Source organism: Oxyura jamaicensis, chromosome 1 (genome assembly GCF_011077185.1).
Source record: "Oxyura jamaicensis isolate SHBP4307 breed ruddy duck chromosome 1, BPBGC_Ojam_1.0, whole genome shotgun sequence".
NCBI lineage: Eukaryota > Metazoa > Chordata > Aves > Anseriformes > Anatidae > Oxyura > Oxyura jamaicensis.
In genome coordinates this window covers 35,969,893-35,990,104 of record NC_048893.1, presented here as the reverse complement: position 1 = coordinate 35,990,104, position 20,212 = coordinate 35,969,893, and the positions used below count along the sequence as shown (strand labels likewise).

The 20,212-nt window shown below is 40.2% G+C and overlaps 1 protein-coding gene across 4 annotated transcripts in view; it reads right to left on the bottom strand.

Annotated features, from left to right (window-relative positions):
* Positions 1 to 20,212, bottom strand: part of HMGA2 (high mobility group AT-hook 2) — a 115,384-nt gene that overhangs the window by 78,167 nt on the left and 17,005 nt on the right. The window contains exon 4 of one of the 4 annotated variants that reach the window (XM_035344462.1): positions 20,015 to 20,097. The exons of the other annotated variants lie outside the window; for them this stretch is intronic. Within the exon in view, the coding sequence (XP_035200353.1) occupies positions 20,050 to 20,097 (48 nt within the window). The 3' untranslated portion in view covers positions 20,015 to 20,049. Of the gene's footprint in view, positions 1 to 20,014; positions 20,098 to 20,212 lie in introns of those variants that run through there. 4 annotated transcript variants of the gene reach the window in all.

Here is a 20,212-nt window from a genome sequence, read left to right as displayed (position 1 = left end):
CATTAATTCTTTGGTTGGAATTTTGCTTCTAGAAATACCTGTGAGGATTATTTCATAGGTTCATTTTCTAGTTCTTAGATGTCTAATTGCCTAATTTGTAGATGTGATCAGGTAGTTAGTGTTCTAAGTACTATAAATGGCACCCACAATTATTTCCTGAAGCAAATTTACAGGCACAAAAATGAGGGCCATTTTTCAAAAACAGACTAGAAATGTGTTTTTAATTGTAGATAAAAGCATCCCCAGCAGCAGTAAAATACAGCTAGAGGTGCCATGCCCAAAGTGGCAAAGGCTAGGTTCATAACTGTTAGATATTGGCTACATTTAGTGAAGCTGTAAATGTTATGTGGTGACAAGTACTACATTATGTTTGGACTTTTCAAATCTTTTCTTAATTATTATGAACTGATTGTCAAACCTGAAAAAGAGTTGGGCAAATGTTTCCCCATGTGTACTTTACTGCACAGCATCTCTTGTATGCATACCTGTGTACATGTGCAATAAAAGTGAAGCCTTTCCTTCTAACTAAATAATGTATGACTGAGACTGGTATAAATACCACTCTGAGATACTTCCTTTCAACTTCTGGTTATTCCAACAGCATCGTAAGCTCTGGTCTATCTTCCTCAGGTGATAGAGGTTCCATAGATTAAACAAATAAAAGGCAAACAGCATGCAAGATAAGCATATAATTATTGAAGTCATCCTTCTATGATATTTGGGCTGGAAACAGCATAATGCCTTGCATTGCCAACAATGGCAAGGAGGCTGGTGATTAGTCGTATCCCTTAGGGGTCTGTCTTGGAACCAGTGCTGTTTAATATCTTGATCAATGACACAGGCAGTGGGATTGAGTGCACTCTCAGCAAGTTTGCAGATGACACCAAGCTGAGTGGTGCGGTTGATACAATAGAAGGAAGGGATGCCATCCAAAGGGACCTGGACAAGCTTGAGAAGTGGGCCCACATGAACCTAATGAGGCTCATGATTTTCAGAAAACTTTAGACTGTGTCTGTAAAATCTTTCCATGGGAATAAAAATCCACAACAGACAAGAGGCATTTTGCCTGTTTTTGCCTTGGATAGTAATGAAGGAAAATTACAAAATCAACACTCTTCAGTAGAGAGGCAAAGCCTTCTTTAATTCTCATTTCTTCAACTGAAAGTCCCAGCTGTGGAATGCTGGAACTGGGTTACTGAAAAACTGACTCAATGTAAAGCACTTAATTGTCATTAGATGTAAAAGTGAAAGGTATCTCTACTATACTTCCTGTCCTGGAACTTTAAATGGAACATATGGCACAAGTGGGTGGAGAGCCTGGATGTGAAAATACAGATACAGTTCTCTTTCCAGAAAGACTATGAAGAGTAACTTACTGATCAAATGAAGTCAGAAACTCACAGAGCACCAGATATGGTCAAGGAATGTCCGAGTTTTAGAAGCTGCTGATTAGTTACAGAGACGTAAACTTGCTTAGAGTTGCTAGTTATCTGGTACCCATTAGGGTTAAACGCGTTATAAGGAATCACTCTATCTTTACCAAAAGGGCAGAGAAACAAAGCAAAACTGAAAAATAGGATCTGGACTCTTTGGTGTTAGCTGCCTTTCTCGTTGGCACTGTGAAGTGACAGAAGTACGTTGCAGCATTGAGTAACGAAGACTGGAATGTGATCTAAATATTCCTTGAGTGATACCAGTGTTTAGAGTTTGTGGAGTGACGATACTTGAACCAGTTCTGTGTTATTTCCTTTTCCCTCTAACAATGGACACTAATAGCAGAAATATTCTGCCTCACTCACTCATGTTATATAAGAGTTCTCCTCCTACACCACCGTTTTAGTCAGAGGGCAGGTCAGTGGGCAAAATATGCTCATTACTATTTCCTTTGCTTCAGAAACACTTGCCAAATTGCAGTGGTAAACATTTTGCATTTGCCTTTCAGGCTGAGTGGTTTGGAGACTCTGGAAACATGCCAACGACCAGCGGAGTAGAGTGGGACACTTGTGCTGACCGCACCGAGCTCTTTGATCAGACTATGAGCATTGTGTTAGGACTGCTCAGAACAGCTTCCCAAATGAATAACATCTTGAACAGCAGAGTTTCACTGACTCTCCAATTAAATATGTAAGTATAAACTCGTCAGTTTAGACACTCTGAGACTTCCTCTGGAGTTCTGTCTTTTTAATTCCACTCAAAATCCCTTTTACTCTGCCCCTTCTTTGAGTTCCCCTCCCTCACTCCGCTCCGTTAATATCACAGAACCACAGATTCTGAACTGTGAGAGACCCTTCACATCATCTAGTCCACTGACTGCAAGAAAGCCTTGGAAAGACTTCCTAATACATTTTTTGTAATGCAGTGTAATCTCTTGCTTCTTCTTGCCCTCTGGCTTTGCTCAACATTTCCCTTCTTTTATGTTGTATAACAGATTACGGCCTATCTTTCTTTCCACTTTGTCTTTCGTGTCTGCTTCCTCCTTCCTTTTCTTTTTATCCACTTTTTTTTTTTTTTTTTTCCCTTTCTGTGATGCCTCTCCTATGTTACCCCTGCATTTTTTCTTCTCCTTTTCTGAGAGCACAACTCTTCCACTCCGTCCTGTCATATCACCACACCTTTACACGAGAGGACTAGGCCTTCTAACCAAAGATGTACAGGAAAGATTCGTTCATGTCTCTCTCATCCCAGGTATGACACTGATTACTTTTATACATCAGCCTCAGGCTTTAGACTGTCTAAAGAGTATGAATCATTCTTTATTGCCTTTTTAACCTCTCTGTGTCTGAAAGAGAAAAGCATGCTCTTGTTTGCTCCTTTTCCCTCTGTGCATGCTCGGTCCCCCTGTCTGTGGGCTGTTCTGACGTGTCCATGATCACTGTCAGATGGTCTGTCTTACTCCACCTCTTCTCAACCAGATTTTTTTCTATTTCTCACAAGAAACTAAGGGTCAAAAGAAAGAGTAGAACAAAGAAACTATGATCTGGGAAAACCTTTTAAAAATATGAAGGTAAGGCAGCCAGGAACAGGACTCACAAAAAGAGGAGGCTTTAGCAGGAAAGAGAAGTGTGTTTTCACAGGGACAAACATGCCTAGCTGCTGAACTAGCCGAGGAAGATGGAAATTCACTGCTGAGAAGAAAGCAACTCCATAAGCACAAAAGCATCAAACAGGACATCGCAGGCTTCTCACCTGACTCTGCTCTTGCCCTGTAACCCTAAGAAGAAACTGAGGCAGGGAGATACATGTGGACATTCATTATTGTGCTTAGATCTCCATATGCCAGAGCAGCTTAAGATACCTTGTATGTAGAAGCTCTTATATATCCATTTTCCTTCATAAAGCATATGTCTGACAGTGAAGCAGCATGTCACACGGATTTCAGGATAGGCCCTCTGGGATGATAGGAACACGAGAAAGAGCCAAGGGGATCAGTGGTTGGAGTTGCCATCTGGCTTCACATCTGTGAAACTAACAGCTCTGACAGAGGGAGTGACTCCAGCAGACTTGAAGAAATAAGGTTGTGGAAACCTTCCTAGACCAAGAAAGCATGACACTGCCTGTCCATCAACATCGCCCCAGCAATCTGACATGCTCCCAGGTGAGCAAAACCCCTCCACAGCACCAAAAGGCAGTGGAGAAATCCAACACTGAAACTTGTGGTGACCACTGCTGAGCCCAGCTCAGCCAGCAGCATCCCAACAATGGAGCTGAGCTCCAGTTTCACTGCAGTTTGGTAGCTCTCCCCTAAGTGACTCAAAGCAATGGGGTTTCCAGTACGTCCCTCGGGAGCCAGCACCGTGGCCTGATAGATTTTGCTCTTTGGAAATATTCCTGATATTCAATCCAAATTTTCCTTTCTTCAGTTTTTCCTATTACATCCACTTTATCTTTTAGCTTTTATTGGGTCTTTGTTCATTTTTACACTAAACGTGCTGAAAATACCAAACCTCTGCTAATACTTATAAAGCTATAAGCATTTCAGATGCCATTTGGAATACTGACCCTCACAGCCCCTAATTGGGAAAAAAAAAAAAAAAAAAAAAAAAGACGTTAATTACAAAATTCTTTAAAGTCACGAATCTCACTACCCTTAAAAATACAGTATCAAGAGCTACAGATGGAAGAAAAACCACCCAAATACTAGCATTCTTAGTAAACATTATTTTTGCTATTGCATTATACAGGACATTAAAAAGAACATGTTTTTCTATTGTTTTCTACCTTTTTAGAAAGGTTGCTAAAAGAAAAAAATAAAATAAAAAAAATCTATAGCCACATCAATTTACACTATTATCAATCATTAATGACTTTTCTATGATACTGAATTTTCAGCCATGCTCATTGTTTGTTTCCCTACTTAGGGAAGAAAGTACCAAAAAATCACTGAAAGTACTGTAGTACAGCTACATATCCATTTCTTTTTTTTCTATATTCCTTTCATCACTCATTACTGCTATTGTATCTATTACTGTTGCTATACTTATTTTTAATACATAAAAAAGATTTTTTGTAAATGCTATAAAGTTATGCTGCTGCTACATGAAGGAGGTGATTTTAATCACAACAGGATAAGATAATTCAGCAATACTTCTCCCATCCGACTGACAGATGCAATTTACAAATAGAGGAGAGAAACAATTTAAAGCCTGAGTGAAGGAAAAAATTTTCCATGTAAAAGAGCTTGTTAACTTCACTTTAAACAGAAAAATATTTTGCAGCCCAACCTAAAAGACAAACATATTGGAATTGAAATTTTGGACTTTTTCTGAGCATACAGCTTTTATTGCTTAGTGCTGCTAACTGCCTTCTAGTACTAAAGAATCGTTTTTGCAGTAATGGCAAACCGAAAATTTTACATCAGCACCTGATTACTATGCAATGATCTCCACGTACCACCACAGAAGGCAATGTTAATAAAGGTCAACTTTACCATCTATCTGTATAATCTTTTGTTAAAACCATACTGTAAAGGATCAACCGGTCTGTTTAATGCATTTGTAAAAATCTGATTAACGCATATCGAAGTCACAGAAAACACTTCCACATATTTTAAATACTTGACTCAAACATAACAGATGAAGGTACAATAGGTTCTTTATCAAATATTTTAGTTTGATATTAAATTATTTCCATTCCTTTAAACAGTACATTAGCTGACTTATTAAATCGACTAGTTACTCATTTAAAATTACTTCCTTGGTTTGTGGTACTAGGAAATGACTCTTTAACAAGTATTCTTGAAAGTGTATCATTGCTCATTTGCTCGGTAAGTTAAGTTGATGCCTTTTAAAGCAGCATATCAATTTGAAGTTTTTAAATAAAAACTGAAGCAGCAGTTAGCTGCTTCAACAAGCACGCCAACAAGTAAAGGACAGGATTGTTCAGTTATGGTAATCTACCTAACCTTAACTCTTCTCACTAACCCCACCAAATATTTACCTTTCGTATTTATTTTGTAAAGTGCTGCATTATCATTATTTTTCTGAAAGAGATTAGTTGCTGCAAAACTTCCTTTTCCTAAGCACTTCAAGAAAAGCAGCACACATGTCAGTAAAACTTAATGGAAAAGTCACAGTGAGCTGAATGCCACATGGAGGACACGCCACATTAAATACAACCCTAGCTGCATGCAAGAAGACTGAGATTGCTTGCCAAAACATTAAACATTGCTCTCAGTGTATTCCGTGCATTTTAAATATTCTGTATATAGTTCTCCATATCATTTATTCCACAGATAATTTAAGGATTTTTATTGCAATTTTCCATGTATAGGTACAACATTTTTGTGACTATGGATGTAAGGGTTGTGCATGAATTTAGGAGCAAGATGGACTCCTATTTGCAGAGAAATACAAGACTGAGTAACTTTGCTACCACTGGGTACAAATCTGCAATTCCCTGCTCACAACCTAAGAGGGCTGAACTTGACCTGCAGACAATTCACTCTCCAGATCTGAGCACACTTCCCATACAGCCAGGCATAAGCAGGAGCTGCCACGGTGACTCCAGACGAAACTTAGTCTATCAGCTGACAAAGAATCAGAAAGGTTGGCCAGATCTTTTCAAATGATAGCATGATGTACATTTAGGATTTATAGTAAAGCTCTCCAAAGATAAAGAAAAAAATCACACACACACAAAAAAGAAAAATCACAAATAAAAAACAGAAAAGAAGACAAATGATTTCACTGCAGAGAGAGGTTAAAATTTTGTCCTCACTGATGTTTGACAGAGCTGTAATGCAAGGTAACATTACCAAATACATTCTATCAGGGGTCACTACTGCTGTGTCTTTATGAGGATTGCCAATAAAATTCCAGTTGTGAGGACAGGCACATCAGAAAATTGATTGACCTTAAGTAAGCATTTACATACTTTTCAAGTTTGGATTGGTGGTGGTTTTGTTTTGTTTTTCCAAAATATAACCTTAATTTTGAGTCTCTCAAGCTTACAAACATTAGGATTCAAAAGTTTGAACTGCAATAATATTTTATTTTGTAAATTACAGTTTAATAAAAGATCTTTGCTTTGGAATTTCTTCAGTTTAAAATATCTGTGTGTGTCTATGTGTTTACATATACAGAAGAATTGATCAAATACAGGCACTGCTAAGAACCTTACAAACCATATACTGGTCAATCTATTCTTTCTCATATGGCATCCAATTTACACACAAACTACCTCTTTCATTCACTACCTCCTTGCCATCAAATCAGATCTGCCCAATCCCTACATGACTGCTCACCACAGCCGCTCACAGCAGTCCTAGAATCTCCCCCAGACCAATGAAAGTCCTGAATGACTCAAGATCTGTAGATATTTTTGTAACTTACATACTTATACTACCACGTACTCGTCAGCCACGGGTGTTTTGTATGCATAACATCTGATGAATATTTCACTAATGAACACTGAAACGCATTCCCACTCGCCTCTGGAGATAGTCTTGGCTAATGGAATAGAGTACTTATTTAAGAAAAAGAAGATGCAAAGAAAAGGCTGAAAAAATCAAAACTAAAATGTGCAACCAAAATGAATGTGAACCCGAAATGAAGCAGAAGGTACTTACACGGAGCACCGAGCCGAGCAGCCACAGCTGCCACCACGGCTGCCATGGAGGTGTGGGAAGGGAGACTTCCACCCGACGCCACTCATCACTTTCGTTTGCATTAAAATGCTTCACATTGCTGCCCACATAATCATTCCAGGTACAGTTACTGTGAAACCGAGACTAAAATAACCACCCACACCACAGCCAGAATGTCTCTGGGTGTGTAAAGGTGAACGACTTTGCAGCAAGTGCAAGCAGGACCTGTGAATGCTTCATATCTGTGCATGTACCAGGAATGTGAACAGCATTATCTTTGCATTTATGCACTGACAGCCATAGATTTTCTAGCTACCTGATAAACGCAGTGTGTTTTCTTTCTATCCTCTGTCATTTCTGGTATGCAAAACCCTCAGCTGACGCTACCTATTAATATCTGCAAGTCTCCACACAAAGCTGAATGCTTGGTCCTTTATCTAGAAGGCCCAGGGGAAGCAGTGTCTGCTAGGGTAGATGCTTCTGAGAACATCATTCCCATGGGCTAGTTTTACTTACACAAGAGGGAACTGGAAAGAGGTGCCCACAGCAACCTGTTGCAGGTTGGAAGACCTGGAACGGGGTAAAGAAAGGAGAAACGCAATAGGAAAAAATGGGAAGAGTAATCAGACAAGAAATGCTTGTCCCTTACTGGCCTGGCTTTGTACGTGGGCCACACATGCAGCTCAGGAGATGGATGATCACCTCTGATCTTGACTCACCAGTCAATGGGGAAAGGTGGTTAGTGACCTCAATTACACATCTACCACGGGTAACTGAGTATCACTCATGGGCTGAAAACAGTCCACATCTCCACAAAGATGTAAAGGTGTCAGTACCACTGTAATGATCCTAAAAGTGCCTTTCTGCCAAGTATATTTGGCCTTACACAATCTTAATTTTCAAGCACATTTCTGGCCACAATTCTGTGGCCAGAATTGATTAAAAATGGCTTGTTTTCAAAAGGGCAAAGGCACTGTCTTGACAATTACAAAAGTTACAGAAGACGTCTGATGAAAACAGCGTCACCGAACACCACTCTGCCCAGCCCAGGACTGCTCTACCTCTTCTCCTCTCAGCTCATAAAAGCAAAGAGCAAGCTCACACAGGACACTTCCTCAGGATGGATAAACAAAGAGTCACCAACCCACCCCTCCCAGCCAGTCATGCTGCCCAGGAAAAGCCCTGTGCATTTGTTGTTGTTCCTCCAATACTACTTGTGAGAACTCTTTCTTCTGCCTCAGGAGCAGCAAACAGAAAATTCCTTTATGAAGCCTGGTGTGTATGACTCAATTAACAGGCCATGACTGGGCACAGAGGATGTAATTATTAAAACTCCAGGAAGCAAAGAGTCTCTGTCCAAACTTTGAAATGCTACAGAAAAATGAGACAAATCCTAGGGGAAATATTTCTGAGAAACTAAGAAATAGCGCTCGTGGGAAACTAAAGGGAAAAGGAAATTTAGAAATCATTTAGGATTAGAGGTACTGGCCCATATAGAAACCCCTCCTGTCTTTATCAGAAGAGGGAAATGAGAGCAAGACAAAGATGTCTCAATAACATAAATGCAATTAAATATGGCAAGACCTACAATAACTCATCAGCTTCATCAATTGAAACATCCACAGCTATGAATCCTGTCTCGCGGTCTTATAAGCGAAGAAGCTGAAGAATGAATGTGGAGAGATGAAAGCTCCATGAGGATATGCCAGTCCTTTAATTAAGTCTCCCTAAAATTGCTACTCCTTTCAAGGTGCTTTTAGGTAAAGATATCCAGGAAAGAGCAGTGGAGGAAAACGGCTGCCATGGGGCTGGAAAGTGGTTGCAGGGTGGCAGATTACAGGCCTGAAGTGAACCAGGGCCATGAACTCTGCACAGAGCCTAGAACTGAGGCCAAAGCATGGGCAAGGACAGGCTTCCATCAATGTCAGCAGCCAGAAAGAAATGCAAGAAACTTGGTCCCAGAGCTTCTGTGGTTTGTAAGCCTCCCCAGCATGTTTTAGGAAGAATGAGGACTAGAGGGATGCAGATGGCCACAGCCAGTATGGACCCGTTCCTTTATCTGTTATCTTGTACACACTTACAACTCCACTGAACTGGGGATAAATTAAAAATCTGCCTGCTTGATAAGGACGTAAGGCAGATGTTCTTGAGCCTTGAGGAGTGTCGTGACTCCTTCAAGTGGGGTTTATGAGCCTGACGACAACTAAGAAGAGCGGATGTGAAAGAAAAGCCATAAAACCAAAAGGAAACTGGAAGTAGGAAACATCAACAAAAAGATTTGGGAGCTTCTGGCATCAAAGGTAAGATTATTCTTGGCAGAAGTCTTTCCCCAGGTCACTCCAGCAGTCAATGTGATGCCATGAAAGGTCATCAGAAATGTTTGCTGCTGACAGTCTGAGGAAGCTTTGGCAAAAAAATCATTGCTGCAGTCAGCTACATGGGGAACACACTCACAGCAAAGCCCTTGAGGAATCAATAGTGTCTTCTTCAATAATAGTTACACTGTGGGGTTTTGTGCTGCTTTCAAACACCACGCAAGTCAGGACGTAACTTGTTTCTGACAAACAGAGCAGTTTTAAATAGCAGCTTCAGTATTTCTAACAGAGATGTGAAAAATCAATTTCTGACTGATTCATGAATTTTATTGCCTTCATATAATGCTATAACCCTATAGGAAATCCTAACAACTGTTCAGCTTGAATCAAATCTGTTGGTACTGCATATCATGAGTGTTTTTTTTTTCCTTCCACTCTCATTCTTTATTAATAGGGTCATTTAACTGAAAACCTGTTTCTAAAGAGTTCATCTGTTCATGCTGCACCTGAAGTCATAATCCTTTGTTTGCAACATCACAACTGGTTGCTGTGGAAATGATTCTGGTGTCACAAAAAAAAGGATTAGTAAAACTGTAAGTAGGGAATAAACAGGTTGAGCAGATGAGCTCTTAAAAACAAAAAGGCTGTTTTCCTGTAACTACTCACAGAAATAGAAAAAGGAAGGAAACAAAAATTTTTCCCCAGATCTGATGTATAACGTATGTTCACACAGTGTTGTCATAGACCAGGGAGAGAAGAATTTCCTTCACCATCGTTGGTCCAGGAGCAGTGTTAGAAAAGATTACTGGTCATGTACATATTTATTGCATTTTGAAAAGATATTTCTAGAACACATGATCTTACATTAAAACTCTTGTTAACCTTGTGTCTCTCTTCCCTTCTGAACAAAGGAAAAAATCTGTGGCTGATTTTGTGCATCAAGAATTTATGCATCAATTGGACCCTATTATAAAATTACTCACTCTGGTGACATTCTCAGTCATTAAAAGATCTAAGACACAACGGGCTTCTGTAATTTGACAGGTATAGCATAAAAGCATAAAATCTGTGTTGGAAGGCGCCTAGATACTTTCTAGTCCCACCTCTTGCTCAAAGCAAGACTAACTTTAAATTCAAAGTTGGATCAGGTTGATCAGGGGTTTCTCTAGTTGACTTTTGAAAATCTTCAAGGAGGGAGATTCCCCAGCATGCATCCAGTTGGTCACCCCCCTTCACTGTGCTCCATGGGAATTTCCCTTGCCAAAACCTGTGGCTATTGCTCTTTGTCCCCTTATACCATTCCATAACTGGGGAAATGTCATGGGTTCAGTAAACCTACACAAGCGAGAGAGAACAGTCTTGTTTATAGGAGGAACTCTGTTGGTGCAGAAATGACACTCTCCATTAACCCACATCCTCAAATGACTCTGCTCCCCATGGTCTGACTTTGTACATAATCTTTCCACAACTTGGGCTACTAAGGAGGCTTATGATGGGGAATTCTGATGCAGAATAAGGGTGAGTCACTTGCATGTCAGTACAGCATGTAACTGGCTTATTCCATCTTTCCATGTATCCCCCCTAAAAAAAAAACAACAATTCTTTTTAAAGATTTCAACAACCATGTTGCACTGATATTCTATTTATACTGAAGATCATTAATTTTAAGATGTTACAAGCTTTCTCCACGAGCTGTAGAGGTAATTTTTTGTAAAGGATTAAAAATTACTAATATTTAAACTTTGGAAAATAGGTGCTATAGTGCTCTTCAGGAGACATTTTCATCTTTCTTCTCATCAAAATGAATGCTTTAGGTAAGCAAGCAACAACCATAGATTTCAAATAAAAGACGCCTTGCTCTTAGTAGGTACATAGTGTTCATGAAAGTTTTGTGACCTCAATGGAAGACTGCTTTTACTTTCATTAAATATATATAGATATATAATATCCCCAATAAAAACAACCCAAAAGACATCAAACTCCAGAAAAAATACACTGAAATAACATTAAGGATCTAATATAAATCCACAAAAGCCAGGAAATTCAGAGATAAAGAAAGACTTTCAGACGAGGGGAAACTTTCCAATATATTAAACTGGAGCATAAATTCACTTCCTCTTCACATGTTTGCCATCAAGTCATTCCAGACACAGGGGGTAAGTTCCTCCCTGGGGTAACTCAAGTGCCTTCAGCAGTGCTACACCAAGAATCAATCTGGTCCTACAGAGCTATGTCTTAATACTTTCTGATAGTTACCAAAGATAATCGAGTTTAAACAGCAAACTCCTCTCTTACAGCTCATTTTCCCATCGTTCAGAGACTGCTATTAAAATGAAATGAGATTGCCATAGTTTCCATGACCACAGACTATGATGTCAATTGTGGGGTTATGACTCAATCGACAGACCCACTAGAAGGAGAACCTCTGTGCGAAGGAGAAAATCCATGCTCAAATACAAATATACCTGAGATTAGCTACAACAACACTGCACCTCACCAGGCACGGGCATTCCCATCTGCATAAATAATATTATTGACTTTTCACTCACACCAAGTATGAAAATACCCCTTAAAATTTTCTCTTTCATTTATAAGTCATTCACAGTGCTGATCTGTTGCCACCCAAACTCAGCCTTGGCACTAGTGATGTGTGGGCCAAACTTGATGTCAGCAGTAGACTAAATCATGTGCTATGGGCCCCATTCTTTGCTGCACTCTCTGGAAGCGCAAAATCAAGCACACAGCTTCAAACAGAAGGGAATGAAGGGAATTAAGTGATTTTTAACTGCCTTCAAACCTCCCAAAATTCTGCCCTTGTCCTCAAGCTGACATGGCTTTCGGCTCTGGGGTCTGGCTACTCCCTCCACAACAGAGAAAGACAATCATAATAAGCTTGTTAGAAGATCCCTAGGTGTCTGGCTGAGCAATAGGATCTGAAAAAGGAATGTGAGAGGGAAAAATGGAAGGAGGGGAGACAGGATGGGACCTCCTAAACTTTTTCTTTCCACAGCTAACCCAGGTATACAAGACAACTGCCTTGTGCCTTGAGGTGTGAAATAGAACTGTTGTGAACACAAGATCTTTCAGCATCACCTTCAGTTCTGATAAAGCAAAAACTGTTTTTCCTTTCAATTTCCTAGAAGCAGGAGGAGGAGGGGCCACGACTGACTCACCACAGTCATTAAGGTAAAAGATGGATAACGTGCACTTTTTCACCCTATACTGAAAATTTTGATATCAGTGTATGGGACACAACTGAGCTGACAGCTGATAAGCTCAGGTCCAACCTAAGAACCCAGGAGGACAATTCTCCATTGCTTGCTCTAATAGAGCTTATAGCATGGACTGTGCATGGGCTCCACATATAAAATGCTGCAGGAATAGCTCTGTACTTTTGATTTAGGCTCTACATTCATTTTTTTCTGCCTGTCTCCTACTCTTTGCTGTTAAGACCTCCTTAATGGTTACCTGAAATTTCTCATATTTAGTCTTAGTCAGCTGTTGATTTTGTTGGATAGCCTCCAAATAAATCCCGTCAGACATTTTTTAATTAAATAAATGCCCTTTTCAAATTTTCATCTGTCTTATCATGCTCAAATTACTCAAAGAGAGAACTTTTTCAAAGCTTCTACCCCTGACATTTATGTAGCCCTGAATAAGGAGAGTGGGCAAGCTAAGTACTCGGAAGTCAGTGTGGATGAGAAGACAGACTGAGAAAGGATGCAGCTACACTTCACTTCTATCTCTACACTTATGCAAAGTGCTCACGTTGCAGAAGTGTAAAGGAAAGACAAAATCCTTTCCCTGGCTTTTTGCAATATGGACACTAAAGCTCTTATGAAAATTAAAAAGTCAACAAAAACATGAGGAAGCTAAAAAAAATCAATAGAGTTCTGCACCCTAGTTATTAGACACTCAGGATAATGGGTGTACAGAAGGAAGCACAGAGCCTTGCAATGTACAAAACTTGCTCTGGGACATCATTTAATTAACTGTCTGAAATTTTAATCACACAAAGCAAACCACAATGATTTATAATGATGCACAAAGATCATGATGGCTCTAACTCCTTCTTAAGTAGCTTTCTTAGTGATATGTAAGCACAGGATTAATAATCTTTTTCTTGGAAAACAATGGCATCTGGTTTGCCTGCAGTGGCTCTTCTACTTCCTGAAATGAGTGTTGAAAGAGATGAAATAGCTTCTGCTTGGAGCAAAATTGTTATTAAGCATATAATTTTGAAATGCTTTTGTGTGCGTGTGTGAACTACAGCTAGAATGTAATTTCTCTTTCTTGCTGTCTGTGCAATGGATATTGCCCTTACCTAAGGAATTTTGATCTAGTTGAAACTGAAAGTATGATGCACAAAACCTCCCTCAAGAGATGCTGTAGATGAAGGGGCGAATTCTTTCCCTTATTCAAAACCATAATCAGTGGCTTTGGGTTAGCATAACTAAGAAGGGGATAGCAATTTGTATGTCACCATTTGCAAGTATTTGGAGGGAAATCCTAACTGCAACAAAGTCAATGAGAGGCCTATAACTGAATTTTCTTCAATGGAGCAAGTATTTTACACAGACTTGCCTGAAAAAGAGTTTCACTGAGTAACATATGCTCATAATGTATCTACATTTGACCACTGCTGAGCATACCCTTAATGAAGACTGTACAAGCAGAAGCAGCAAGATCATTCATGCATTTTCAAAACCATGTCTTTATCTTAGAAAAAAATGTGGAAGGCTAAAGTGCAGAGGTATCCATATTCCAGTTTTCAAATAGTGCACACTGAAGTGATTGAATAATAATAAGCTTCTACTTCTTTAAGAATCAATACTATTTATACAGCATACAAGTTGCTTTACAGTTAAAAAGTATCAGCAAAAAGCTGTTATCTGTATATCTCTGCACAAGTACAGCCTGCCTGTTATTCACATAGTGTCTGCTTAAAACTTGACACAAATTACAAATGTATCATATTTACAGATCATTTTAAATAATATCCTTGCCATGTGATAGTCACTGTAACGTTTCTGTTCGTCTGGTGCCTAACAGGAACATGTATATTATGCCTCAAATGACTTGTTTTGTCCAAACATAGCTATCTGCATAATTTATAGAGCTAATAACCAACCAGCAGATGCAGTTATGCACCATGCCAGTGGCAGATGGGCTGAAACCCAGGCAACCAATGTCCTTAGGAGTTTGGCCACTAACTTCAACAGGTGTAAGATTTTATCATGCATCTCCTGGCTGCATGCTCCATCTACTTGACCTGAGGGACCACCAGTCACTGACAGACTGCTCATCTATCTTTCTCAACTAGACTTACATATAAAACTTCATGAAATAATTGTTTCATGCTTGGATGGTCATCCCTGATTTAAATGGGAAGTTTGCAAGTGAAGCACCTCTGCTTCATACACCTCTGCCTCCTTCAAGTAGTTTATGAGTGTCAATGAATGCTAATCTTTGTCTCTTCTGCATTTTTAACACCGTGATTCGAGTGCATTGTTTTGTCAATGTGTTGTGTGAATTGCTTTTTTTAAGACCCAAACAGACACTTGTCTGGAATAAGAGTCCCCAAGCAGATTTCTCAAGGTGTCTAACGTCATTAACAGGAAACAATGCAGCATGAGCGGCCAGAGTATGAATGAGTTCAGTGTGAATACTAAGGAAACCCCAAGAACATGTTAACACAATGCAACTTTGATAAGATCACAATAGTGAAGCTCACATATGTGTTTGTATTATGTCTTGTAAAAGGCTCCAATTGCTGTTTATTAGGATAATTGATATAACAGTCAAAATGGATTAAGATAATGTATTGGGTAAAGTCATGATTTTTCTACATACAGGAATGACCAGTCTGAATGCTTAAGCTCCCAGCAGTTATTTTAAACAGACAGGATGTAAAACTTCTGCATCTTGCCAATTCACTGACAGTCTTAATGGCTCCAAAATGGAGACTGCCACTACAGGCAAATCACTGTTAATCAGAGCCAACCAACCTCTGTGGACCAGACTTTGTTCTCATTGACCCTGATGCAGATACACCGCTAATACACTACTTCAAATGTAATTTATCAGTGCTATTATTTAAGTCATCATAAGCAGCACCACAGTCTGACCCTGCAGATCAACATGCAGATTCAACAGTTCTCAGGACTGGGAGACTGTAATAAAACAAACTGAAGGTAGCAAGTTTATTACAAGTGTATATATATGTATGTATATATATATATATATATATATAAAGAAAAAGCAGAATAAAGAAATATGTTATGCATTGCTAGCCTCCTAAAACTGATACAGAAATAGCACACGCACACATATATATATAACTGAATCACCAAAATCCTGGAAGTTTATGATACGTACAATAATAGCATGCAATACTATCTGAATCAGTAAGAGAAAGAATCAAAATCATGTGTAAATAGATTACAGCAAGCTGTTGCCTGCAAAATTTTTGCAGCCACACTTTAAAACATACAAATAATGTCTTATGTGTGTGCAGAGTGCTCTAGGATGGGATCCAACACATCTATTTCTTCCTTTCAGCTGCTTGACTCTCAGCTCCTCAGCTCTCTAGTATTTTCCTGCTTAACCCTAAAGCCCTCTGCACACTGAAGTTCAATTAGCTGACCATGCTCAGAATTGTTAGTCTCAGGTAGTAAGCCTTACATCCCAACTAACACTTGGTGCATTTCGAGTCTCAGCTGACAGCCACCCACAGTCAGTCCAGCTCCACAGCCTGGAGAAACCTTCGGAGCTACAGGACAAAACACAACTCCTTTCAGGAGACGTCCTTCAGGCCAGGACAGAACACAACTCCATTCACAGTGCTCAAACCCAACTTGTAGTTTGCTGTCTAGGAGTGGGAGCACTCAAAGGGAGTCTGCCCACTAGTTAACATGAGGAAGAACCAAACCCACACTTCCTACACAAGTGTCTTAATGCTCAGTTCCTGTGCTTCCCTCCTGGGTGAGAAACATTCTCCAGCCTTTCCCCCGAAGCTGAATTCTATGCAGACAAAAGGTCCAAGAAGGAAAAAAAAAAAAAAAGAAAAAAAAAGAAAAAAAAAAAAGAAGCTATCGTTTGAGTTATTAGTTAAGGGTCTTAACTTGTTAGTTGTTCAAACTAAGACAGAAGTGGTGTTCCAGGCCATGTTCTCCAGAGATCACACAAGAAGCAGCTCTAGGACGGTCCCCCCAGATTTCTATGTGCGTGGCTAAAACACCAGGCAAGGCTGCTTCTTGTTTTTATCTGCTGGCATTTGGCCACATTACTTTTAAATGCCCTGGGTTTGAGGAGTTCTCACCTGGACCAGCTCATGGCATGTCACTTCTCTCGGCACACAGGTTTGGCCCCTGCTGAGCAGTACTCAGGACCTAGGACTTCCAGTCCCCCTCCATCAAGCATCCACCCTTATGAGATGGCTAAGTAAATTAGCCCCAAGTAGCGTGCTACAAGTGCCACATTTCTGATTCCCTATACAGTGAGAGGAAGGATAGACATATTAATTCAATGAAAGCTCAGTGGATCACCTTGTGGAGAGTGGGATGGAGATATATGAGGTGAATGGATCCCTCTCTGCACCTATTTCACATCACTGCCTGTAGAAAGATTAAATGAGAAAGGTTTTGTCAAGCAGATTAGAGCAGCTGTCCCCTTCCAGGTCAGGCTCCTAAAATCCTAATGAGGCAGTGTGCAGCTTAGGGTGAACAGATTTCCCACAGCAGCAGGCTACAAGAGGTGAGGGATGAAGCCCAGGGATGCCTGTGTTCAGAAAACAAAACCACATCCTTCCCCTGCCTGTCAGCTCAGAGTGGCCAGCGGCTGCCCTTGCATAGCAGAAAGATTACCTTCGTAGAAAGAAATCACCCCAACACTGAAGCAAGACGAAGAAATTTGCCTGCCTCTGTACTACAAACAAGGAAATCATATCCTATCAACAGCCTCCAAAAACAGCAAGGCTGATAAGCATTTGCGGTGAAATCAGAATGGTTCTGAACAGGCAATAACAGAAAACTGCAAAACAAACAGCACATTATGAGCATTATCAGCTACAGCACCAGGATTACACGTTCCTCAATGCACGGCTCTTTCATTCAATCCTGCATCTTCCCAGGCCTTGGTGTCCTGGTTTAGGGTTCCCTCTGAAGGCTGAAAAATCTGGGACTTTAAAAGATCTCTTCCTCCTTTACCAGCAGTGTCACTACTGCATCTTTAAACCACTATACCCCATATCCTAACCTGACTATTTGAACAGTAAGGTCTGCATTGATCTCAATCAAATGCATTGATTGCAATTTCAGTTGGATTCTTGTCCCCCTATTTTTATTTTTTTATTATTTTTTTTCCCTTTGTAGTCTGATGAATATCTCAGATAGGTCTTGGGATAGAAAAACAGGTGCACTTGTAAACACTGTTGTAAACTGTGCTCCCTTTGTATTTATAATTGATACCCAGTATAAAATAAATTAAAGACAGCAGAGTGAGAATGGGTATAAAATACACCACTGCTGGTACAAAAAATATTTTTTCTCCTTCCAAATTGTGTGCAGCAAAATTAGAAGCCACCTCCTGATGAGGATATTTTGTAGCTACTTACTGAAAGAAGCTCACTTTTTTTGTTGAAAATCTAGCATTGTGCCTAAAATATAATACAGAGTGGCAATTTCAATTGAGACCCACTCCCAGTATTAAGGAAGAGGAAATAATACTTGCACTCACAGTATGTCATGACTTTCATCCAATCACCTGAAAGCACTTTCCAAATATTAATTATCCCCATACTAGCCTCCCCCTAAGTCCTTCCAGGACAGGATCAACCCTGCATTCCTTCAGCATCCACATCTCTTACTTGGGTCTGTAAAAAATGCAGAATGAAGCCAAAAGTATTACTTCTCTTTAATTATTATCAGAGTTCTTAATTGAGAGGAGTAAATTCATCCCCACAGGGGATGACTGCCATTTCTAAGATGGCCCTTTTCTATCTCTGGCAGAGAGTAAACCTAGTATTTTCTTGTACAGGTACTGTGTTACTGAGGTGTGCAGTTTAAAACAGAATTTGGCACGGATACATCAAATAAGGTGCATAATTAGTCAGAAACTAGAAGAAATCCTGGAAGTCTTGACTCTGAACCTTCTATCCTGAATCACGCTTTATCACATGGATTTTCATTCCCCCTGCACCACTGCCCAGAAGAAGGACGGGGAATGGAAATACCACCTGGATGAGGTGGCCTAGCATCACCTTGTCCCATAGCTACGGCTCAGACCAGCTAGTCCTGAAAAACAGATCAACCACATTCAAGAAACTAGGCACCGTGGCGTTGTGACTACATCTGACGTTCACTGAACCAGTACTGGACTTCTGTATGTAACTGGGTTACAAAGGGGAGAACATACCACTGATAAGCACACTGTTTTCAAACACTTTTCAGGCTTTTATTTCTGTTTGGTTCAAGTATCAAACCCCTGCTGGTACCAAACCTCTCCACTCTACGCTGTATTTAAAGAACACACACCTTTCCAGTTTCTTACTTCTAGATGTCACTGCCCACCAGCTAGACACATGCTAGAGATACTGTCTGTTCTGCAAACTCATCCCTGAGTTTACAGAAACAGGTAAAAAGCACATATTGGTTTAAGACACAGAATTCAAACATGTGCTTCCCTCCCCTGCCCAACCTGCTCACAGCAAGCTGTACTAAGGAAGGATGGCCTTGAGCTGCAGGCACAGGGCAGCGTGCCAGGAAATCTGACTGCTATTCCTGGCGCTTCTACAGATTTCCTTGGGCAAGGCAATTAACCTTGTGGAGTACATTTTCAATGGAGGTGAGGCCCAGCTCCTTTTTCTGCATTCATAACGTTTCCAACAGTGAAAATGGAATTGTAGGAGCAAGAATGACTGCCTGCACTTTTTACTACCTGATATGCCTTCTTCTCTGTCAGGCAGTTGGATGTGTGATTGCTGCAGAGAACCCTGCCAGCAACAAAACAGTGACTTCACGCACCACAGGTGCAAAAATGCCTCTGGATGCTGCCACGACCAGCCCCACTGCTCGGTTTCCTTGTATGTAAAATGGACAATGAGGCTTATGGAAATAGAAATACACAGCCAAACAGAAAACCATTTGCTAAAGTACTTAAACACCTGTTATCTGAGATCATAAAAAGGGAACAGCTAGAAATTCAGTTTACCTTTTAGTACAGGTGCCGTAGTTTTTACTTTCATCATTTTTGCTCATTAAAATTTCCTCTTTGGGCCTCAAGCAGAATAAAAGATTTTCCTTTAAGAATTCTGAAGTGACAAATTCAAAACATTATTTAGCTAAACTGGACATCTTGCAATATCCCTTAACAGAAGTGGAAGCAGATTAGAGAATGAGTGAAATATCCTTTTGGTAATATACATTTATTTTAGAAAAGAAATATCATGGCTAAATTTTCTCTTGTGTTCTTCAGGAAGACCTGCACCTGAAATAGATGGTGCCACATCTATTTACACCTACAAGGGATATACTAGGAGATTCTGAGGAAGGACAACAGTGGTGTCCAATCTTTGCTTAGACAAGATTTCAGAGAAATGAAGACACATACCCCTCTGAACACAGGTAAGGTGGAACATATTTTAGTGTGTTTCTATGCATTTAGTACAAGCAGGGAGATTTTTTTTCCTTCCCCAGAATGCTGAATAGAAAAAAAAAAAAAAAGCCCCATTTTGGGGGGGGGGGGGGGGGGGGGGGGGGGCGGGGGGGCGGGGGGAGCGGGGGCGGCGCGGGGGGCGGGCGGCGGGCCCGGGGCC